Source organism: Tachypleus tridentatus, chromosome 7 (assembly GCF_004210375.1).
Source record: "Tachypleus tridentatus isolate NWPU-2018 chromosome 7, ASM421037v1, whole genome shotgun sequence".
In the NCBI taxonomy this organism is placed as follows: Eukaryota; Metazoa; Arthropoda; class Merostomata; order Xiphosura; family Limulidae; genus Tachypleus; species Tachypleus tridentatus.
This window is the reverse complement of record NC_134831.1, coordinates 126,247,972-126,272,419: the sequence shown is the minus strand read 5'-3', so window position 1 is coordinate 126,272,419 and position 24,448 is coordinate 126,247,972. Positions and strand designations below refer to the sequence as shown.

The following is a 24,448-nucleotide window of genomic DNA, read 5'->3' as shown; positions in this document are numbered from 1 at the left end:
TTATAACATACTATGAGGAAAATCAATTCTGTTTTCTAAATTTGTAGGAGATTCTCAAGCGTAAGAATCAACAATGTACGTATCTACGAAAATACCAGTATAAATGGGACAACTGAATGTTCGAGAACCTCGCCGATTAAATACAAAAGACATACATCACAACTCAGGGAAAGACAACTTAATATTCTTAGTCTGCTACAGTCAGTATACTATAGATCTCAAAAGCTATAATTGTGATAAACTACAGAATATTTGACCAGGAACATAATGCACAGTTTACTTTCAGCAAAATAACTTTAGATTAGTATTTCTACAAGGACATTATATATTGTCATCAGTAGAAAACTTACTGGTACTCAATGAAGCAGCTACCAAGCTAGTTGTCAAGTGAAATGTATCAATTTCTCAACACATAATTAATATGCTCTCCATAACTATCAATAAAAGATTCAGTTCCAGATAAAATAGAAGACTCAGTATTGTATGAAAGACTTATTTGTAATAACTTATTATAAAATGCACTGTTGTTTGTATATTAAAATATATTTGAGTTGAGAAAGAAAATTATATGTATCAATCTTGTTGGCATATATCAAATTTGATACATACTGACATTCAATTAACTTATAAATTAAAATAAAAAATCCCACCTATTTGATATCATAATATGTAACTTGTATAACATAACACAGTACACATAAATAAATAACAGATAATTTAATTACAGATACGTGACCTATGGAAGTGAATTCCTCTGCAAATGTGGCCAAAACATACATCCAGCATTTTTTTAACACCCTCAAAGCTACTTTCACAATGAACATTTTCTCCCTAACCACTCCCATTAAATCTTGTTTTTAACTAATCTGTGATATTTTTAAACAGTAATTATGAACATTCAACATTTTAGTTAACATTTTTTCCAGAAAATTTGTTTTTCCTAGAAAAAGCATGATTGGCTACTTTGCAAAACATTACACACAGAAATTAATTTGATGCCACCGTATATTGGTGTATTTTATATCAGTGGACAGCTAAGCAGTTTTCATAATCCAAGGAACTTTATAGTTTAATTTCAAGAGGAGGGGAAATTATGCAGCAGCAAACTTCTTATAATTCATAAGTTTTACATCCATCAAAACTTTCAGGATTTAGAAAAGCAAAAACATCCAAGTCTGCATAAATATAGGTACTTACAGATGGACGAAATGATGGTCCTCTTGCCCATTCCACTACAATACTTTGTCCTCGAAGTTCACGTCCATTTTCATATTTAATAGCATCCTTTACAACAAAATTAGAAGAAAAAAACTAAATCAAAGAAGCCAACAACTAAACAACTGAGAATATTTATTTCAGTCTTTTCTCTTTTGTTCTACCTGTGAATCTTAAAAGCAGTTTAAAACATTTTAGATAGGTAATACTGAAAAAATGAAATTTTAATTCAGTACCCTAAATATTTACCAAAATGTCAAAAAGCCTAAGACACATCCATTTCCAACCTATTCAGTAGAATATGAGGTTCTAATATGTTTACAGTATATCACAAGCCATAACTGACATGCAGTAAAATAACAAGTTGTGATGCCTCAAATAAAAACAGAAACAAAAAATTGGACCACAAAAATGTACTAAATGCCTTTCTCAAGTATGTTTCTTTTACTCTCTGTCTCACATCACAATCAACACAATACAAGTGCAGTAAGTTTTATGATAAATTACTGAACAGCAAGGTACTAATGCCTTCAAGATTATTTTAATGTAGCACACTATAAAAAGTTTGATAGGTAAAATTCTTCTACCCTGAAGCTATAGAAGTGTATTCCATGTTCTTACTACACTAAGTGTAATTTAAAATGCAAAACATTTTTACCTTAGACAGACAAAATAAACCTTCAAGTGATTAGTCACAACTTTACTGAAAAGCAAATATAATAGTATGCCAGTGCTTGGCAAAATTTATTACTTAGATTAATCAAATTAACACTGAAAAGGTTAAAGTTCATATGTGATTTTTTTTTTGCATCACAGCTTTCAAACAATCATCCTGTGTAAAATTGCATTTTCTTTTGTACATTTATCACTGATTACACAGGATTATGATGGTTTAACTGTCTTGAAATTTTTACACATTCTACAGTAATTCCTGTATGATGAATAAAACAACAACATTGTTTCCCTATCAAGTACAAATGTTTCACAAAACATCATATGTACTTTTACATTAGCGAATCATTTTCAGTGAAATTGCGTTACATTTTGTTATGCTTAAAATGTTGACAACCACTGACTAGACCAATCGCAACATGAGAGTTTATAATTTTTTCTGGAACCCAAAAGAAACACTGCAACTGTATAAATGATTAACAGGCCCCTGACTTGCCATTTTTGGATATTATTTGTTCATGTGTGCACTGTGACATATTTTTCATTGTTATTTATGCAACACTATGACAACAAGAGTTTGCGTAAATGACCCAAACATGTTGTATTTGGGGTAAATGCACTGCAAAGAAACAAAGATGAAGCATTACTGAATTCATCAAAAAGATTATGCATAGAATAAAATGTGGGGACCAATACAAATAACGGGTTCTACATAAAGTTTGCACAATGTGTGTCACAGAATGGAGACAATGAAATAAAGGTAAGAAAAGTTTTTGTCTTTTGAAATCCCAATGGTCTGGTGTAAGCCTAGAAACCACAGAGATGACTACTACTTCTGCTCATGTAACATTCAAGGCTACAACACTCATAATAAAAAGCAAATTTCTTGTCCAAACATTCAATCTGCTTTCACACTTGTTGCTCATGGAACTGATGTACCTGTACCTCACTCCATCAGACTCTTGATACAGATTTAAATGAGTCTGAATTTAATAAAGATTACGATAGGGATAGTTTTCAATGTCTAGTAAACCACAACTCCTCACAAAAGGTGAACTTAATGATTTGGTAAGAGATTTGGATCTTCCAAAGGATTCTTAGAGATATTTCACTTCAGGCTAAGAACTTTCTTTCTTCATGGGCATCATATGACTGATACAGAAATTGTAAAGAGTTTATAAACCCACATTTTTCACAAGAAGGTTGACTGTTTAATGTAACATTATTGCTGAATTAATAACAATATTAGGAGCTGCAGTTTATGAACCAAGTTGGTAGCAATTGTTCATTGATCCATCCAAAAGAAGTCTAAAAGGTCTTTTCCTTCATAATAGTAACATACATGTATCTGTTCCTACTGCTCATTCAACTCACCTAAAGAAAAGGTATAAAAATCTCAAACTTCTTCCTAATAAAGTCAAATAGAAAGAACATGGTTGGTTACTTCCTGGAGACTTAAAAGTCCTTTGTATGTTGTTGGATCAGTAATCAGGTTATACAAAATTTCCATGTTTTTTGTGTAAATGTGACCATAGAGTACAAAATCAGCAATGGTCACAAGTCACCCTATTACCAGGATCAAGCAACACTGAACATAAAAGTTTGGTTGACACAAATAAAGTCCTATTACCTCCACTTCATATAAAACTAGGCTAGATGAAGCAGTTTTAAAAGACCTCAAACAAAAATAGCAACTGTTTCAAGTATCTATGTGGACAATTCCCAGATATTTTTTAGAAGGAATTCTTTTAGCTTTAGATTAGGAAACTGATTTTGGATAAACAGTTCGAGTGAACAATGAGTAAAGTTTAAAAAGAAGCATGGTTTGCTCTTAAAAATGTTATTGACAACAGGAAACAGAGCAGGGACACAAATTATGAAAATAATGCCAATAGCATACATTCAATACATTCAAAGAGTTGGACTGTTATATGAGCCTGAAAGTTCATTAATTACACTCACATATTTCCCTGAAAATCTCTATGCTGGCAGCAAAGAATAAGGGAAAAGGTTCTGTCAAGACATCAAGGAAATGGTGTGGAGGTATTAGGAAAGGAAGAAACTCAGCATCACAGCTGATTACTGGTGGTCACTGAAACAAGATGCTCAAGATATGATTCGTAAGAGAAAGCCTACTATGCAGTTCGAAGATGAAATATGTAGATTTCACTAAAAATTTAAATGAATGAGATTAGAATGTAAATTCATTTAACATCAATGTTCTTCCTTTTTCTTCAGTTTTTTTTGTATTTTTAACAAACAATAATAAAAAATGTTCATTTTGGTAAATGAAATAATTTTATCAAAATAAGTTTGTTTTTCCTTCTTCATGATATGTAAAAAAAATCCTTATACAATAGAAAATGAATATTAGTTTTGAAATCTGTGTTGCAGAATTATGGAAAATCTATTATAAAAACCAAAACAACTTTGATAAAGTTTAAATTCACAGGCTTTGGTTACCAACAAAATATGTTACACTTTGTCTCACTATTGTAATTTAATTTTAAAATGCAATCTGAATTCTTATTAAAAATCTGGAGGGCATACACAACTATCAAATCTGAAAATGAAAGAAGAAATAATTACTTTTCCTCATACAATTTTGTAACTCCAGAATTTTTTGAATTGATATTTTCTGACATTATGAAATTTGATTAATATGATGTGCAAAGAAAATTAAAAACCTTCTGTCATCTCTGCAGTCTTTACATATCTGTTTTCTTAGAATTTTTCTGCCCATTAAAGAGCACAGGTTTATATATTTTTAAATAAACTATGATCCTTGAAAGTGCAACAGAAGGTGTCTATCTTGTGTGATTTTACCATCTACATATATAAACTTTTCATTCCTATACCTTTTATGATATCATGGAATGTGGCTTGAAAACAAATTACAAACTAAACATATTTTTGAAAATACCAAAATACAATATTTAAATATGATCACATAAAATATACTAAAAGCTATTTAACTTGGTGTAAAGCAAATAAATGGTATGAGCCATAATTTATGATTCTGTGGGAAAGTACTACTTGCAACTCCTCAAGGAATCATAGATAAAGATTCTATTGAAAATTTAAAAGAACCTGGAACAAACCACAGTTTTAGAGTTTAATCATTTCTCTACACATGTTAATAGTTATTCAAAACAGATCAGATAAGCAAGTATGGTAAAAAGGAGCAAAATACTTAACTGACTCAAGTCCTCATTTATTGAGTGGTATTCAGTTGTTGTGTCAGATTTTTTAGTCCAAGTATTTCAAAACACATACAAAAAAAATTATATTCTATCTTTCAGGAGTTACATTCACATACTACTGTTGCTTGCCAAAATGAATGAAATCTTGTCACACTTAACCACGTAAATATGACTAAATGTAACTCTCTGATCCTTCAGCCTGAATAGAATAGTTTTCAAAATGAGATTGGTATTCCTGGACCATATTTGAGTCAAGGTTTATGCTTTGTTGCATGCCTTATAATAAATTACACCACTTATTTATCTGCAAGTTCTTAGAAAATATTTCACGTATGAGTACATCAACCTTAATGCTAAATATATTGCATACTTATTTTACTAAATGCCAACCTTGTGTTCCAAGCTGTTTGCATGCACGAGTGAAGCACCTGGTGGCTGATCATGAGCATTTATCTTTGTATTCAAAATATAGATCTTAACTATATCTTGTTCAAAGCCAATAACTGCTCATGTAGCTCAACAGAAAAAAAAATATTCAAATTTTAAACACGTTTAGCGAGTTTCATTTTTAATAAAAACTACACTGATGATTTTTATAACTAATTTTGAACAATATTACTAAGTTTAGACCATACAAATTGTAGAACTAATGTTTCATTTCTAAAATTCTTCACTACATAAAAATAAATACTGGGTAATGAGGTTTGGATTGTATCAACTTAAGAACTTCTCATGACCACTGTAAAATAAATTTCTTAGTACTAAATTACAAAACAAGTAATAATTACCATTTTTAATTTTTAGGCATATTTGATCAAAAATCCGAACTTGCACAGCTTAACACTAACATAATAGCAAGGAGCCTCAATGTTATTATGCACTGTAAAAAACAAGTGTAGAAGAAGAAAAAACTGCCAATTATTCTCTCGTTCAGATGAAGAGGCACCTCACCAATGATATACAATATAAAGATAGTAATTTAATAATGTCCAAGTCAAATAATATAAATATGTTTCATCTAATTTACTGTTATTTAACCTTTAACTATAAAACAGTGATAGTAAAGACTTAAATCTCTAATTTAGGCCTACAAGATTCAATAAATTTATACAGACAACTTTATTATTTCCTCACCAGTCCTTTTCAAGAGTACTAACAAACTGTCTCAAATGCATATTTAATATCAGACCTCGTGTGTCTCTGCAACAGTGAAGATTCAGGCCTTCACTACTGCAAACAGGTCTTCATTAGTTGAAGTGTTTGATTTTAGCTCCCTTCATTAAAAAGGTAATCAAACACTCACTATTTTCTGCAGTGACAACCTCCTGATCTGGAAAGGATTACGATACATCTTACCTTTTTATTGTGTCTTTACCATTTTTATGCATCCCATTAATGCAAAAAAAAGGTTTTCTATCCAAACGATTTATTTTGCATCCAAAAAGCAAAACTGTGCACAACCATGACCACTTGTTAGTTACGTTCATCGTACCCAAATAATGCACATAAATAAAATAACTTTCTACTTGCTGAAAACAAAACATTAAGTGATTTAGACTGCTATCTATCCTAACAAAGCAAATAGAGATGCCATTTAGAATGGGCACTTAACATGCAGAAACAAATCACCAACTAAACCTAAACTTTGATTTACAACCTGGAGAATGAGAAAAATCAAATGAAAATATTTTTTTGCTCAGACTACAAAGTAATTTCCAACTTTAACAACTTAAAAGAAATCATAAACTAACACATTCCACTTTTACTAATATGTTACTTTTATCAGAGATAGCTTTGAAGACCAAGTGAAATGATCTGGCTGACAATTTATTTTCAGTGACCCAAAAGAATTTTAAGTTGTTTCAGGAATTTGAAATACTAAAGTTCTTCAAAAACTATACATGATGAGCAAAATATGTGAACAATTGATCTAGTTGCAATAGACAAATTTCCAAGGTTGTTTTCATTTAAAATATCTGTTTACCCAATTTCAAATCAAAGATCACAAAATTTTCTACGATATTTTTTGTTCTATGCTCTAATGTTTGAATACTTATGCAGAATATACAGCTTGGCAATATTTTCTCTCAACACAGCGCAGAGAACCTACAAAACAGTCCGTTTTCCCTTCAACTGCTATTTACATGTTGAAAACTAAAAAAAGTAAATGTGACCCATACTACATGGCTGTCCAATGTTAATATATAGTAAACTAATATTTAGGGTACACAACCACATCAACACCCCATAATTTTCTGGAGATAATATAGAAATGAATAGAAGTCTGCAAATCCTAGTTGTAGTTCAGAGGTATTTAAGACACCTATTTTAGTATATGTTTTTCATTAAGCACAATTAATATATTGACTTTTTATCAAACAAGCTACCTATGTACACTACAAGTAAAAATAAACCTAGTAATGAGAGTGCGTGTGTATGGGTTTTCTTATAGCAAAGCCACATCAGGCTATCTGCTGAATACACAGAAGGGAATCGAACCCCTGATTTTAGCATTGTAAATCTGTAGACTTACTGCTGTGCCAGCAGGGGACCTTAATAGTGAGAATAGCTATACTGTTCTTATGTTCTTAATTCTAAATAATAAAGTATACTATCTCATCATTTAAGTTCCCTCTCTCTTAGTGATATTTGAGGTCATAATCCTAATACTATATCACAAGGTTCATTCAACTTAGGAAATTTGAGTTATTCCTACATCCATGTAAGGAAAATAAGAAAGTTGTATAACCTATATTTTCTGAATAATATACAAAGAATAACCTAGATTTGTAATAGTACTACTGACTCTGTTTGAATTTGCACAATATGATGTCTTACACATTGTTTGCAGCTATTTAAACTACATATCATCATCAGAAAATAACTTCATGAACAACTATCTTTAATGTTTCACAACTATGTTATAATGAGCAGCAAAAAACCAATGCAGTGCCACCATGGTTATACTATACAGCTTTGAAATGTGTAATAATGAACTCTGTATAAATAATCAAGCTGTATTTAGAATAACTTTACACTGAAGTGCATATATTTTAAAAAAAGATAGCATGTATTGATTCAAATTAACATGTAAACTAATGCTGCTTTTTTCAAAAACTATCTTGTGTTTATTAATAAGTTCTGAATAACCAAATTTCAGATATGGAGTTACCAATTCATAAAAATCAATACATGTGCTATGTGAATGTAAGATACTAGTTTTTAAATGTTCTGGCCCCAAGGTCCTCAATTCTTACCAAATCTAACTTTAGAAATTAAAGCATTAGTTGAGAAAAATTAAACAATTTTCAGAGGGAAGTGTAAAATTTTGAGCCTCAGCATTTAAAAAATAGAGCATGGTACCACATACACAAGGCCAGTCATATGAACAGGTATGGGATAAATGCTACGTCTGGATCAGAGCTGGCTCTCAAACTAGTCACTTTATCTGAGTTCTAGCTATTTTTCGGGTCAGAAGGGCTTTCATTCTCTTTTCAAACAGTGGTCAAAACAGGATGGCACCAATGGTCAATTTGGTAGACAAGGCTTAGTCATGAGTTTCATTGGCTTAAGGCATGTCAATCACTCTCTTGACTAGGAACACTGCATGGTCAGATGAGTGCATCGGAAAGGATCGGAGTCTGTCTGTCTCTCTTTCTCCTCTCCCTCTTTTGAACAGTATCAGAACAATCATATTATTATACATAATGATAATTTTACATTCAAAGCTTTAAGATTTGAATTTTAAAATACTACAACAGAAGGTTTCATAAATACAGTCCCGTAAATGATTCACCATCCAATGTAGACTAACAGCAGTTACTAATCTGCAATTATAACTATATTATTTAAAAACAAAACTAAATCTAACTACTAATTCAATAAATGTACACACAATAATACTCAGAAAATAAGCATAAGGAATCGATTAAGTTAATGAAAATAAAAACATCAGAAACAAATTTTTGTACACCTACACAAACAACATAAACAGATGCATGCCAAATAGCCATATTTAATTAAATATTACATGCACCATTTTACTAACAAAATAGTTTCTTTTATTAGTATCATTAGCCTCTCAGGATCATGGCACTGTCTAAAGTTCAGCAACTTTGCTATGCAGTGAAAGATGCTTTAAATGACTTGCTTTGAAACCAAATGGTTACCTATAATCTGCACAACTTGCTCAGCAATATAACTTTTCAATTACATAAACAAAAGGCATGCTACTTTAGTTTCATGATTTTATAGATCAGAGAAGTACTGTACCTAGTAATTGTTTGTTTGTTTTGAATTTCATGCAAAGCTACACAAGGGCTATCTGTGCCAGCTGTTCCTAATTTAGCAATGTAGGCAGCTAGTCATCACCATGCACTACCAACTCTTGGGCTACTCTTTTACCAACAAATAGTGGGATTCACCATCACGTTATAATGCCCCCATGGCTGAAAGAGCTAGCATGTTTGGTGTGATGGGAATTCAAAACTATGACCCTCGGATTATGAGTCGAGTACCTTAACCACCAGGCCATGCCGGGCCTCCTAGTAATTGTGAACTGAAGCTAAACACAATGCAATGTCAGATGTTTAACATTTGTTTATTTATTTATTGGAAGGAAATCCAAAATTAAAATAAAGGTACCTAGTCATTTATATCACACTTAAATGCCCTTGGAAATACCTAATTTGTAAATTTCTCCATCCTCATCAATGCACCTTCTACCCTAGTACTGTATGTAAACACTTCACTTAGATACTCTTATCAAATTTTATAGACTTACACCACCTCTTAGTGGGGAGACAGGGCAGAAGAGTGTCAGTGGAGGCAAGTATTGTTGGAAGTACATTTGCAGTTTAGGAAAATGTTAGCTTCCAAAACATACTTACTATTTGTTGACAATATAGCCAGAATCCCTTACTGAGAATGTGGAGTGAATGTTGCAGGCATGATCAACACAGATAATGTCTGCATAGAACAGTATAGTACAAAGATAAAAGTGGTACACAAGTGGGGGATCTGCACAACATCCAGAACAGGTATGTTTTTCACCTGGAACCTAGTTCCTGTATCAAATGTGAAATAGTACATGAGTAATCATAAATAGCCAAGGTTCCAGAACTCAAGGTTGGAATTCATGGTTTTTGGTCCCTATACCCCACACTGGTAGCTAGGGCTATTGGACAGCAATGCCACAGATATAGATACTTTTGGTTGGATCCTAAGCTACAGTCATAGAGTGATGTGTTTCACACTACCAGAATTAAGACAAGAAAGTAAGTAATGCCGAAGTGAACAAACTCTCTCCTCCATCTGAAGAAGCCCAAAAGACAACACCCCAGGCTCAGAAAGACAGAATCATGTATATCATATATTCAACCAAGGGAACAGAACTCATCTGGTCTGGAATTATGAACATTCATTCATACTCCAAAACTCAGTGAACAAGGAGTATTCCACTTGTCGTTAGAATTACAGAGAGATCAAGAAACCTGTGCTCAATCAAGGGCCTAGAATGAGGCCACTTCATGTTCAAAATTATAAGGAGGTAGTGGACCTCCTTCCATGAACAATTTACAAAATCAACACTGATCACAGAAAATACACACACACCCATACCCCAATTGGATTGTACAGTGTCATATCTGAAATAGAGTTTAAGGAAGCTCTCACAAAGGCTGGTACCATTCCTACTGAAATCTGGGAACAACATCCAGGAACCCAAGAATGAGAGCCCCCAAGTTTGCCCTCTTTTCCAAAAGTGGATGAACACATTCAAACTTTTGAGAAATAGCCTCAGTCTACCACCCATGTGATTGGACATTAGATGTGATAAGGATCCCCTAACTCCACTAGCAAGAGCTTGAGAAGCCCTAAGGAATAGTATTCTGGAAATAGTGCAATAGGTGAATGAAGTTCCCTAAATTTTTAAATGCAAACAAGCTCCATTTTATTCAATCCAACGATCAGCAGACATAAGCAAAATCCCCTTTAGCTTTATTCATGATTATCCATGAGTGGAGATTACTGATAATATAGTAATACCATCTGGTAAATGTCTAGATCAGGGGTTCCTAACCAGTGGGTCGTGAAGCCTTGGCAGGGGAGTCATGAAGCCTTGGCAGAAGTAGCTTGGGATAACATTAATTTTATTTCATCAATTACATTTTCATGTCGCAAGTGCCAAAAGGTTGGGAACCCCTGGTCTAGATGGTCTTATGGAACACCTCATTTCTACAGAGCCTATTGCAATTGGTAGTTCAAATAATCTGTTTGCTAGCAAGGAACTGGGCTGAGAGAATAACTCCTATCTAACAACAGAAAGTGGTATCCAGTGAAAGCAAAATGTAAGGGAACCTGGAAAAGAAAAAGACAGGTTGTGACTTAAGTTCCCACCTTATTTAAAATCCATCAGATGTTGTTAAAAACAGTCATGGAAAAAGGAAAAAGTTCCAGATGAAAGCTGCCCAAGCATGTAAATAACATAAGAGAAAAACACTGGGATAAGTTTCAATACCAGCCTGTAAAATGTCCTACACTAGATGAATGAAATGGACAGCAAAAAAACAAATGCATTGAACCTGATGAGGTGTAACTCAGAAGATACCTTCACCTATAGAACCAAAATACACAAAATGAATATTTGGGAATCCACCTCTAAGAAATTAGGGAAATCAAGGAAAACTGAAGGATTCCAATGAATACACAGTCAAAACGATCACCACAAAATGAGGTAAAGTGGGTCACATTATGCATCCAGGCCTAACAGGCCAAAACAAATTATCAGATTGCAATCAACTGCAGAGGTGAGAAACAGATGGCAAAAGAATTGCAAATATGGGTGCATTCCCTACCCTAATTTCCAGAGACTTAGAAAGAAAGGAACCATTAAGACATAGCAAGACGTAAGAGGAGAAAGATAATCCAACAATTTTTTTTTTTTTTTTGCAACAGGCTCAATATAATATACACGAGTTTAAATACACATTTACACATGTTAAGTATTTATGCCCTAACTTTTGTTGTAGTAAGTGTATCTTTTCAAAATTTACTACACTTTTAACAAAGATTACAAGTTTTTGTACACAAAAAAAATCAATTTTTTAATGAAGTATTTTTTATAAAGATTTGCTTGTGAAAATAGTCTGTTTCATTACTAGTCTGAATGTGGTTTTCTTGTTATGATTAAAAAAAAATATTATTCATCCCAAAAGATTATTTGTGTAATTCCTAAATACATTTCAAATATTTGTTTTCAGGAAGACTTTATATTCTGTCTGTTATTTTCTCTACCCTAGCTACATGGAGTCTGTCAATTTGACCAACCTTGTAACCAAAAAGGAAATATAAATTATGTTACTTTTCATTCAAGAATTATTACATATTATAACACAAAATAACATCCCATAATGTCATATATTATTCTGACTTTCCAGTTGTGCCTGGCTAACATTACATAACTTGCATTGATGCAGTGCAACTGCACTCACATAACCATATCAAATAATATAAAACTAACCTTTAGTCTTGGCTGTCTTTAAGTGGACTAGTATTTTGTAATACAGTCGCATTTCAATTACTACACATTGTGTATGTATAAAGATTATTACTGTTTAGAAATAAGTTATTAAATTTAATTTTCTTAAAATGTAGAACAATAGATAAAGTAAAAAGCACACAATTATTTTTTCTAACTAAGACCTTTGAATGCAGTTACTGCTAGACATTTAAAATTTTGCATGTGGAGAACATGAACAGAAATATGTTTTAAAGTTTTATATATATAAGTGAATAACCAAAAAATCAAATTATATTGATACTGTAGAATTCCACTATAATTTATTGAGCTTAATATCTATGCTATATTTAGGTAAAAAAAGAAAGAAAATTCTAGATACTAAAAACACAACCTATCTCCTTGAAATCTTTGTTCAGAAGAACCTGGCAGCCTTTTAACACATTAAAATGGCTGTGAAAACCACCAGGGGACATTCTAAGTTGTCCACTGGTTATTCAGATGTCATATAATGAAGTAAATGTACATTACGGAAAATTTCCAAAAATGAAAAGAAGTATATGGAGCCACTGTTTGATTCAGAACATTAGTAATCTCTCAACAAAATAAAAAGATACAATGTACTTATTTTATATTATACCTTGTCAATATTGGTAATTTTTGTTCATAATTTTACATGACAAACATTTAATTTTAAACAGTGCTGCATTCAACATACCATGTGACTCATATAATTCAATAGTCCATTATGTTTTTGAATATTTACTTTTAAATTAATAAAATATGAATTATAATATTCAAGTTGATACTAAACTTATTGGCATAAATTCGTAAAGAAGTAGTTCAATAAAATTTTCAATAAGTCAACAAACTTGATAACATGACCTTTGATTCATGACCCATTACAAAAGAGTTAGGAGGAAAAAGACAAACATGCGAACAATTCCAACTTATGACATCATATCAGCAGCCAGAAATATATACATCTACCAGAATGTGGAAAACCAAGACAAGTAAACAGATAATGTAAAGTACAAGGTCTAGCTATCCCATCACATAATAAAACAGTAAATCTCCAAGCCTAAACCAGAGAAGCAAAGGAAAAAGAGAAAACTAAACAGGCCCCCTATCACCAACAATGGAGTAGAATTAATATATAAAAGTCTCACAAATCCATATGATTAATTGAAGAAAAGGAATAGGAGGTGGATCCAAACTGGACTTGTGAGAAGCCAACTGAGTAAAGAAGTGTCAGAAAACAAATTCCAAATTCTCCCCAGAATCAGCTGAAAAAGCAACTTCAAAACCCCCAGGAAAAAAAAAAAAAACACTCAGTGGATAAAAACATGCACCTGAAAGTAACCCCCTTCCTGACACTCAATAACAAAAGTCAGAGTAACCATCTTGCTGGAAACAGTAATATGGGAATTCATACCCACAAATATCACATCTTACCTAGTTTGTATTTTAATTGAAAATTATATTGAAATCTACAAGGCAGCTTAAAAATAACAGTCCATAATGGAAAAAAAACATGTAAAACTTTTGTCAAAGAAACCCATGACTAACACTTTGTCAAGGAAAAGTGGTTACATTATCTAAGTGAGATGCTTAAATATGGTACCAGGACAGAGGTATTATTTACAAGTGTGGAGAAATATGCACGTTAGATATTCTCAACAGTATTTAAATGGAGTATAAAAAACTGGAGCATGCAAGCCCAACACTTAGATAGGCAAAGCTAATGTTGAAGAATAGACATATTGGATGACAGTAAGTGTGTTTTGAAAGCAGTTTTTCTCATGCTCAACACAAACTATTAAAACAGAAAATGGTTTACAGGCACATAAATACAGTCACTGTCTAACAAGTACAGTATTGTAAATTATTATAACAATATATATACAAAAACTACTCTTTAGAATGATTTTCCAAAGATTATTTGTTGTTAAACACAAAGCAAAACAATGAGCTATTTGTGCTGTACCCAACACAGGTTTCAATGTACCACTGAGCTACTGGAGGCTTTTCTCAAAATTCAAGAAATTTTGATGCAGCATTTTTTCTAGATTGCACAAACCTGAGACAGCATGATAACTGTGTTGATTCAGTGATGTGCAAAGTTGTTTTTTTTAAACAACTTATCCCCTATGAGTAGATATACTTCACTGTTAAAATAAGCCTTGCAGTATAAAGTGATAAATAATGACTTAAGAGATGTGGCTTGAAAAAGTGAAATTAGATTGGATACTCTCAATTCAGACAATGACTAAAGACTACTCAAAAGTAACACAAAACATTGGTCAGATGCATTAAATTTGAATGTTGTAGTGACACAATAATTACAATATTCAGCATAGCTGGGCAGTTAATAAAATTTGCCAATTAAACAATCCTCATTTCTGTTAGTCCTATGCATAGTGAGAGTGTGCTTGTCATAACTTTTTTGAAGTTACATTTCAAAATTAACAACTTTATGATCAATGTAAGTTAATACTTTTGGCATCAAGATATAATTTATACAGTAGTCCCTGGTGGATACAATCCCTCCTAATAACAATTTCCTTTCAAATACGACTTTTTTCTAAGCATAGAATGATTTTACGTAAATATGACTTCCCACAAATGACTTCTTGACAGATCCAATACACAACCACGATTTTTGGGTGCAAAGGTCAAATAACCTCTATATATAATGATTTTTCTTCATATTTGTAACTTGTACAGACATGTGAATACAGTACCAAACAGAGGTCACATGACTGGAGATTGCTTCCCAGTTTAGTATACATCTCTTGACACCCCATGATGTTCAAGTAACTCTCTTTGGTACAAACACAGATATTTGATTTAAAAACTTTCAGGTCCTGAAAGGTGAAAAGGGGCAATCAGAAACTGTTGTTTGTCTTTGCCACACTTGTAGAATTGTGGTTTATTTTTTTCAGTTAATGTGGCAGATTTTCAATTTGTGGCCAAGACATCAAGAAACATGATTAGCATTTACTAGCAGGGTGTGAAGATTAACTCACAGTTTCTTGAAAAACAGACTCCACTAATGTATGTAGTAGACATGACTAATAAAATGCCTCAAGACATCCAGTGAAGCCATGAACATCTCAAGATGAGAACAGCAAGCTGCTGATGAAGCCTCAAAGTGTTGGAATAGAAATGTGACATGAACATTGACACAGAGCAAAGCTGTGATGAAAGCAACAAAATAAATGAAACAATTTTTAAAAAGCTTAAAATGTTTAAATGCAACATATTACATTTTATGTAGCATTTGTATTTAGAGAGGATTACCTTAATAGTTATTCACTGCAGTCTAGCAATAATGTAGTTTGGATATATAGTATTAATTTCTTTACTGGTTATTTAAGTACACAAAATGGTACCTTTTCAGAGGTCAAAACAAAAGATCCAAATTCCAAGGTGAAATTTTAGTGTATAAGTGAGACCGTTTTGTTCAATTAAGACATGTAGCTTCCAATGTTGGTTCTTTGTGTAAACATTTACAGCACTTTGTACAGCAATACTGTGTTGTATTTTACTTCAGTGGTCATAAATATTGTTGTTTTTTTTTTTATGTTCAGTGAATCTGGTTTCTAATTTTCTTTTGGTGTCTTCAATGTAGAATTCTGTGCATTTGCATATTATTTTATAAACTGATACCAAAATTGTGCTCTGAGAACTAACAAAATGCTTCTTGATATAACAACATCCAGAACTGTGAACATTCAAACTGACTCTATTAAATATGTAAAACAAACAAAAATGGATGATCTTCTACAAAATAAATTATGTCAGTTTAATATATGTATGTAATAAAAATGTGACACATGGATCTGTATGAAATAAATGCGACTGGTATATAAATTATTTTACATAAAAACACAAATAAAACAGTTAAATTATACTTATTGAAGTGTCATCCATCATAACTATTACTATACTTGCTATGTTATCTGACTCCATGTACAGCATATAAATCATTAAATTCAACCCCCGGAAATAGCAGATCAGCACCACTTGAACTCATTCATTCATTACATGATTACTGAGATCCTTTAAATTATGACTTCCTGTTAGATTGTAATTTTTTTTTATCCTGGCAGAAAAGTGTTATATTTAAGAGGGACTATTGTATTTCAAATATTTATTATTTAAGTTAAAGAAGTAATTAAATTCTCAATCTTCACTCCATTTCATACGAGGTGCCTAGTTCCATATTTCACATTTTAGATTTTATTTTTACACTTACATGAATTTCCAAGTGTCCAGCGAGTTAAAACATTCACTGTAGACACTGACAAACAGAAAATAACTTTATATATGTAGAAATGGCTCATTTGGGTTGAGAAAGTTTTTTATGTGAAGGAGCAAACAACATTTCGACCTTCTTTGGTCATCATCAGGTTCACAAAGAAGGGAAGAGGTAACTGACCGGAAGCTGAACACGTTTAAAAGGGGTTGTGTAACTAAGAGTCGGAATGTAGAGGGCGTGCTTAGATGTTTGAATATATAATTTTATATTTTATTATTATTATTTATTATATTATTTTTAATACAGGTATAAAGGTGTTCCTTTGTATTGGTTTATTTTGGGCTTGAGTTGTTGTATAATTTTGCGTTTCTTTCTTTATTTAGTATTTGAGTGTTTTCTATGGTTATGTTGTGTTTATTTGACTTGCAGTGTTCGAAAACGTGTGAAGGCGACTTTTTATGTTCTCTGAATCTGGTTTCCATTTTTCTACTTGTTTCTCCAATATAGAAGTCGTGGCAGTTATCACATTGTATTTTTTACATAGTATAGACCGGAATTTTGTACCTGGTCTTTGAATAAATTTGGTATTAACTGGAATGTCATATTTTGTTACTAGTTTTTGCCAAATGTTGGTTATTTTTCTGCTGATGTCGGGAATATATGGCATGCAGCAGTATATGGTTTCGTGATTTTTTGATTCGTGAGACATATTTACTTTTGTTGGTTGATTTTGCTTTATGTCTAGGTGTGTGCGTATAATGTTTTCTACGGTTTGTGGAGGAAACTTATTGATGTTGATGAAGTATTGTTTTATTTTGTCTAATTCATCGTTAATTTTATCTGGTGAGCATAGTTTTATGGCTGTGTTTATTTGGTTTCTTAGTATGTTGAGTTTTTGTTTTGTTTCATGTGTTGAGTCTCAAGGAATGTTATAGTCCAGTATAGGTGATTTTTTCAGTGGATTTCTGTTTTAAATTGTGTATCGGTTCTTGTAATTTTGAGGTTAAGAAACGATATTTGATTGCTTTTTTCTTGTTTACATGTGAAGTTGATGTTGGGATGTATAGCGTTAATGTGATTGAAAAAATTAAATGTGTGTTCTATAGATGTGAATCCCACAACCGTGCCACCTACATATCCGTACCAGTATAGTGGTGCATGTAATTTTAAAAGGAATAAAAAACAAACAAATATTTATAACTGTTACAACCTACAATAACTTATTGTACATAAAAATGATTTTTCATTTTGTTTCATATTTTTAAACTTTTTATTGTGTACATTGATGATTTTGCTAAAGTTATCAAAAATATAACTAAGATAAATAATCACTTTCCTTCTTAACATAAAAATCACCTTTCATACACATTAACTTAAAGGTTTTATGAGTTCAAACAAATCTTTTGTAAAAATAATTTATTAGAAAGTAATATTCTTTGCATACAACAGACCTGTATAATGTTTAATAAAGGTTTGCCAAAAACTGGAAAGATAAACTTAGTATAATCAGTCACAGCATGTTTAGTTTCTTTTTATATAATAGTTACAAGGTTGGTCAAAATGATCAAGACAATGTGGATAGTTGGAATAATCAACACACTAAATCTGATTAGTTAATTTTTGTTTTGGAGACATAACCCTAACTAATTGAGCTTAAGAACTCTGAATCAAAGAATAATGAGAAATCATACTGGTAGCATTTTGGTTAGTTGAATATTTGGACTAATCAGAAACCAATTTTGTTTAATTGATTAGTTTACACTGATGAGGTTTGACTGTAAATGCTGAAGAGTTATCAATTATGTTGAGTAATACAGTTAACTGTTCAGCTTTAAAACTGAGATTGATTTATTCACTTTGTTCTTATGTTCCACTACTTTATAGTTAAATAGCAAAATGTATATTTTTTAAACTGTACTTAATACTAGAGGTGAAAGATTAATGGAAGCTTCTGACTGCCTAATCACCAAGATCATTAATCAATTATATTCATCTAATAAATTATTCTCAACAAGTGACTAAGAAAAACTGTTAATACTCTAAGATCAGTTTTGATACCTTGGCTTAGCAGGTCAGAAAGCTCACTCTTTAGCTCTGTGGTTAACAGTATCCAAGCATAACAGCAGTATTTCAATTACTTGGGTATTTGGAAATAATCAAATATAATAATAATAAAACATTTATTTTGATTAGTTAATATTTTTATGATATTAATAAATTAATCAAAATTTTAATTAATAAGTTATTCAGAGGACACTAATTCATGTCTATAGGCAATTGATTTAACAGCCAAGAAGTACTTAATATAAAAAGCAGTGTCCTGTAATTTTTCCTAAAAACAAAGATATGGTGTTTCTAAAAAACTCTCCATAAATTCTATTAGCACATTTCATATGACTAATAAGCATTTTACGAAACAAATTAAAACCCGGAAGGGAAGGTGAACCACTTACACTGTACCTCATTATACTTCTGTTGTAGTACTTATAAAGAATTAATAATGCCTTTATACTTTTAAAACCTAAATAAAAATTTCAACCTAAATCTCTAAAAAATACCTGCCTCAACCTGACAAAATAATTCAAAGTGTATGTGAATGCAAACTACAATGACTTTCTGTAATGTACACATAAATATATACAAATTTCACTTGTATATTTAGAATGAGTAGCATCATTAATAGTAATCAAAATGACAAATTAAATAATGAAATTTGCATATTTCCATGTATGCCATACAGATTAGTGTTATTTTTAACACTTTTCATAATCAATTTATTTCAAATTTTCTAATATGCAACTAAAAGTCTCCAAACCCCATTATTTATAAAAGAAACTTTTACACATAACGACCACTGATGCAGTCATACTAAGTGGGTAAAACAAAGACTATGCCACAGAAAAAAAAAGTGAACACTCATAAGTTGAAGATATACCCTACCAAAATAAAAGACAGTATTTCTACGTTTGCTATAAAATGGATGATAGTAACGAAATGACTGCTACATAATGCCTGCTTCTAACAGTCTTCCTCTGTTGTAAGACTGCATTGTGAAGTTTTATGACCCAGTATTTCAGAATGTGATAGAAGTACATAAATTTACTAGCAGTTAATTTTGTTAAGAACTTTTTCTTCTCTTATTTCAAACACATCTGAGAAAAACAAGTTTTAAATTAGTGGATGACTTACCTCAGCATCTCTACGATCATCGTAGTCCACAAAGGCATAAGCCATTCCAGTGCCTAGGTAATAAAATTCATACATTTTACAAACACAAAAATAAAGATATAACTTATAGTGTGAGCTGTTATTTTTCACAAACACAAAACAATGCACACTTTGTAATCGAGTTAACTTATTTTTTTCAATCATTAAGGCCTATTTATTGCAATATATACAATAGACTTTTCTTTTTCCTCTTAATATCAAAGTCACACAGTTAAAAGCACTTAAAATTACATATGCAAAATATATTCAATCATACAATTTCTAGCACACAAGTACAATACTGGTTTCAAACGTATGACTAACCATCATTTAACCCTTTCACTATGGATCATGGGTCAAAAGCCATGTCATCGCTTTTGTTGACTTGCATTAAAAATTTTATTAAGCTACTATTATGTGAATTTATGTCAACACGATTGGAATCAAGTTGGAAATTATAATTCAAACTTTATTATTATATAAGAGTTAATTTCTTAATTTGAAAGTAAATATTAAAAGAACAGATGAAAATATAAATTTTAGTGAGTTTGGTGATACATTTGTGAAGTCAAAATACTGATGTCATACAAATTAAGAACTCAAATTACTAATACTGACAAGTTAAAATATAAAATAAGAATCTCATCTTTTTATTTTGCTAAGATATGGCTCATGTACTGAATCAAATACAGTGATCCCATTCATTTCTTTACATTTTTTTAAATGGTCCCTTATATACTCTTACTATAGTATACAACATGAATAACCAATCAATAGCTTAAAATGTCCCCAGAGTAATTTTCTCAACCAATTTAATATTTGAAAAAGCTATCACATTCTTTCAATCCAATATTTCAATGAGGTAGGATGTGTCTTTAGTTCGCTCAAAGTTTCATATTCTTTTAAATCTTAATACATCTTGGATAAAGCACTTAATAAAGTATAGTGGAATTATACGGTATCAATGTAGTTATTTTTTTTTGGTTATTCACAGCCAAGATAAAGGTTACTTAGATTACTGGATATGGTAACACAAATGTATATGTGCTGCATTAATACAACTTCTGTAACGTTCACCAGGCATGACAGGAAGGTCATTATAATAAAAATTCTGAATATATGTATAATGTTATGAGATTTAAAGTATTTAGATTAAACATGTGTTTGAGTTATAATCTGTAGCCATTTTGAAAAGAAAAAAGTATGGTTTATTTCTTAATTTATTTTTAATGATTATGAAGTTAGTCAAATTGACAGGCCCCATCCAGTTAGGGTAAAGAAAATAACAGACAAAACACAGAGTTACTGATCACACAAGTAATATTTGAAATTTTGGTAACAAAGAATAGTTTTCTTATCATCAGGTGAAAATCACTTTGCACTAAGATTAGTAATAAAATATACTTGATATTTTCACAAACAAACCCTTAATAAAAATACTTGATTGAAAAATCTTATCTCTTGTGTACAAAAGACTTGGAATAATAAATGAAAATCTTACAAATTATTTGAAGATACACTTTCAGCATTAGAAGTTGTAGTATAAATACTACAAATACTACAAGTGCCAATGTACACCTAAACTTGCATATTTTATAGAACCCTTGTGAAGAAGTCAAAACAACATCTTGATGCCAAAGTCAAGTTTAAGTATTGTATTAGGAACGGTATTGGGTTTATATTAACAGGTAATTATACAGTACTCAGGCAAAATATGCAAAAGAGAGTGCATATTTTTTATTTTGGGAATCATACAGTGGACATTTATAGAGGCAATTAATAGAGGGAAGTGGTATTTCAAAATAACATACAAGAAAAGCTATCTACTGACAACTGTTGAAAATTACTCTAAGTGGTGGAGCTTTCTCTCTCCAAAGAACTCTGAGAATACTATCACTCATTCTATACATAACTAACAGTGGTGTAAGTTACTGCTAAGCAAAGCATATAATTTGACTAACCACACACTTAACACAGATGACTCAAGTTTAAAGGTTGGATACCTATTATCAGTTTCACACAAAAATGATAATATGCAAGTATAAATGTAAGCTTATTGTGAGGCTCTAGCAACACTGCCTCCCTTAAATTTATGGTTTAAAAGGATAACAATAATAACGAAAGAACACAATATCATGCATAGCAGTAAGTATAAAACAATATTAAATAAAATAAACCATTAAAAGACTCAAAAATGACATCACGTGATTCTGCTTGTTAACATAATCACCATCTTGACAAGCATCAAAAAACAGCAGAGTGAGTCCAGTTGCTTGTACACAACTTACATAGGTCTACCATATTCACATGTTACAGCTAAACCTTCTGAGAAAATTCTTCATTTAATGTTCATATATTATTTCTTGATGGTCAAATTACTAACTGCAATGTCTTATCAACATATGATAAAGGCATTAATAAGACACCAAGTAATGTTACAATTAACTGGGCTTGATTGTTGTTCCTACCAGCTCCCTGTTGACTTGTAAATTATTAACTAGTCATAATGGCCCACTGTGCAGTACCTAGTTATATACAATTATCTTGTGTTAAAAAAAAAGACAATATTTAAATTATATGAAATGAGATAAACACTGTTAGACAGACAGACTTTGACTCCCACAGCTTTCAACTATAACAAACTTCTCTCCTTTTGTTTGTATCTTGGTACTTAGATTTACAGATCCCCATTAAGTCCCATTCGTGGGAGTATTCTGTTGATGATTTTTCTTCTCCTTGGTAAAATTGATTGGCATTGGCTTCTCTCCTTTTCAGTAGTTTGATTGGGTGTCAAATACATGGAAAGATCAAGTCTTTTAAACATATTACTGGTGCAACTGAATGTGCAACTCTTCATTGCATCTGCAGGTTTGGAACAGCAGAAATTTGTCATAAACACAAACTGTCTTTAGAATTATGAATCTAGACTGCACCTCAAGAATATATATATACTCTTCAGTTAGTTTCTTTAATTTCAAGTTTTCTCATAACTTAGACAACACATATTTAGTCATACTTCTTTACGACTGTTAATCGGAACTTTTGAAAGTTGAGAGCAGTAAATATTTTAGTCAGCACATACCACTAACTTATTAGTAACTAACAGGTCGTAATTATACGCAGTGTACCGTATTTATAAATGAACAAAAGTAAATAAATCAAAAAGATAAAAAAGATCGATAATACGGTTTTATTTTTACAAGAAACAATGAGAAACTACAAGTGCTTCACTTGTTTTCAAGAATATCACGAGCAACATTCGCAGACGCGTCAAAAGTAGAATTCTGGAAAATCGGTAGATGATAAATTAGGAAAGTGAACTACTAAATCTTAATTGCATCGACAATGCTATTTATAAAACTAATGAACTAATATTATAATGAAGATTATAGGAATACGCGCAAATATTTTCAAAATGTAATTTATTGATCGTCATTCAAACGTTTGTTTTAGTACAAAAACGCACATTTACCGAATTAAGCCTACCGTCGCAATTGATTTGTGCCGAATTAGGCCTAACATGATGAAAAACAATCGCAAGTAATTGGTTATTTATAAAACGATTTTCAAACACTCAAATTATACATACCGTACTTCACATCACATCGCAAAAGTCGTCCATATTTTTCAAATATGTTTTCAATATCTCTTTCTCTAACATCAAGAGGCAAGCGCCCAATGAACAATTGATACCTTCCCGACATTTTGAAGCTTCAATGTGTACAGCAAAGAGAACACAAGCCGCCTTCTGATTGGTTTAAAATGTTCTGTTGCAGGAAAGAAGCAAATCTAAATAAAAGCACATCTAATACGTGCAATATATAAAAACCAAATATAAACTCAAACCAAAAAAGACACAGTTTTCTTAACCAACCTAACTCAACCACTCAAATACATATATATATTGTTCGAATTTGAACAGCTATCATACGAAGTGAAAAATGTACTTACGAATGGAGAAGGTGAATGGGTAAAATGTCATCAGAGAATTTTGTTTTGTTTGTTTTGGAATTTCACACAAAACTACTCGAGGGCTATCTGAGCTAACCGTCCCTAATTTACCAGTGTAAGACTAAATGGAAGGCAGCTAGTCATCACCACCCACCGCCAACTCTTGGGCTACTCTTTTACCAACGAATAGTGGGATTGATCGTCACATTATAACGCCCCCACGGCTGGGAGGGCGAGCATGTTTGGCGCGACTCGGGCGCGAACCCGCGACCCTCAGATTACGAAGCGCACTCCTTAACGCGCTAGGCCATGCCGGGCCCTATCATCAGAGAAATAATTGTAAGAATAATGTTTTATATTTAATGATGAAATCATGCCCCCGCTAGTACAGCGGTATGTCTCCGGATTTACAACGCTAAA

General features: G+C 31.7%; 1 protein-coding gene across 1 annotated transcript in view; it reads right to left on the bottom strand.

Annotated features, from left to right (window-relative positions):
• Positions 1-23,823, bottom strand: part of LOC143256544 (uncharacterized) — a 35,140-nt gene extending 11,317 nt beyond the window's left edge. Inside the window, exons 1-3 of the mRNA XM_076513899.1 lie at positions 23,667-23,823; positions 20,060-20,112; positions 1,198-1,284 (exon numbers count right to left, since the gene is read on the bottom strand). Of these exons, the coding sequence (XP_076370014.1) occupies positions 1,198-1,284; positions 20,060-20,112; positions 23,667-23,781 (255 nt within the window). The 5' untranslated portion in view covers positions 23,782-23,823. The remainder of the gene's footprint in view (positions 1-1,197; positions 1,285-20,059; positions 20,113-23,666) is intronic.
• Between the last annotated feature and the right edge of the window lie 625 nt (positions 23,824-24,448).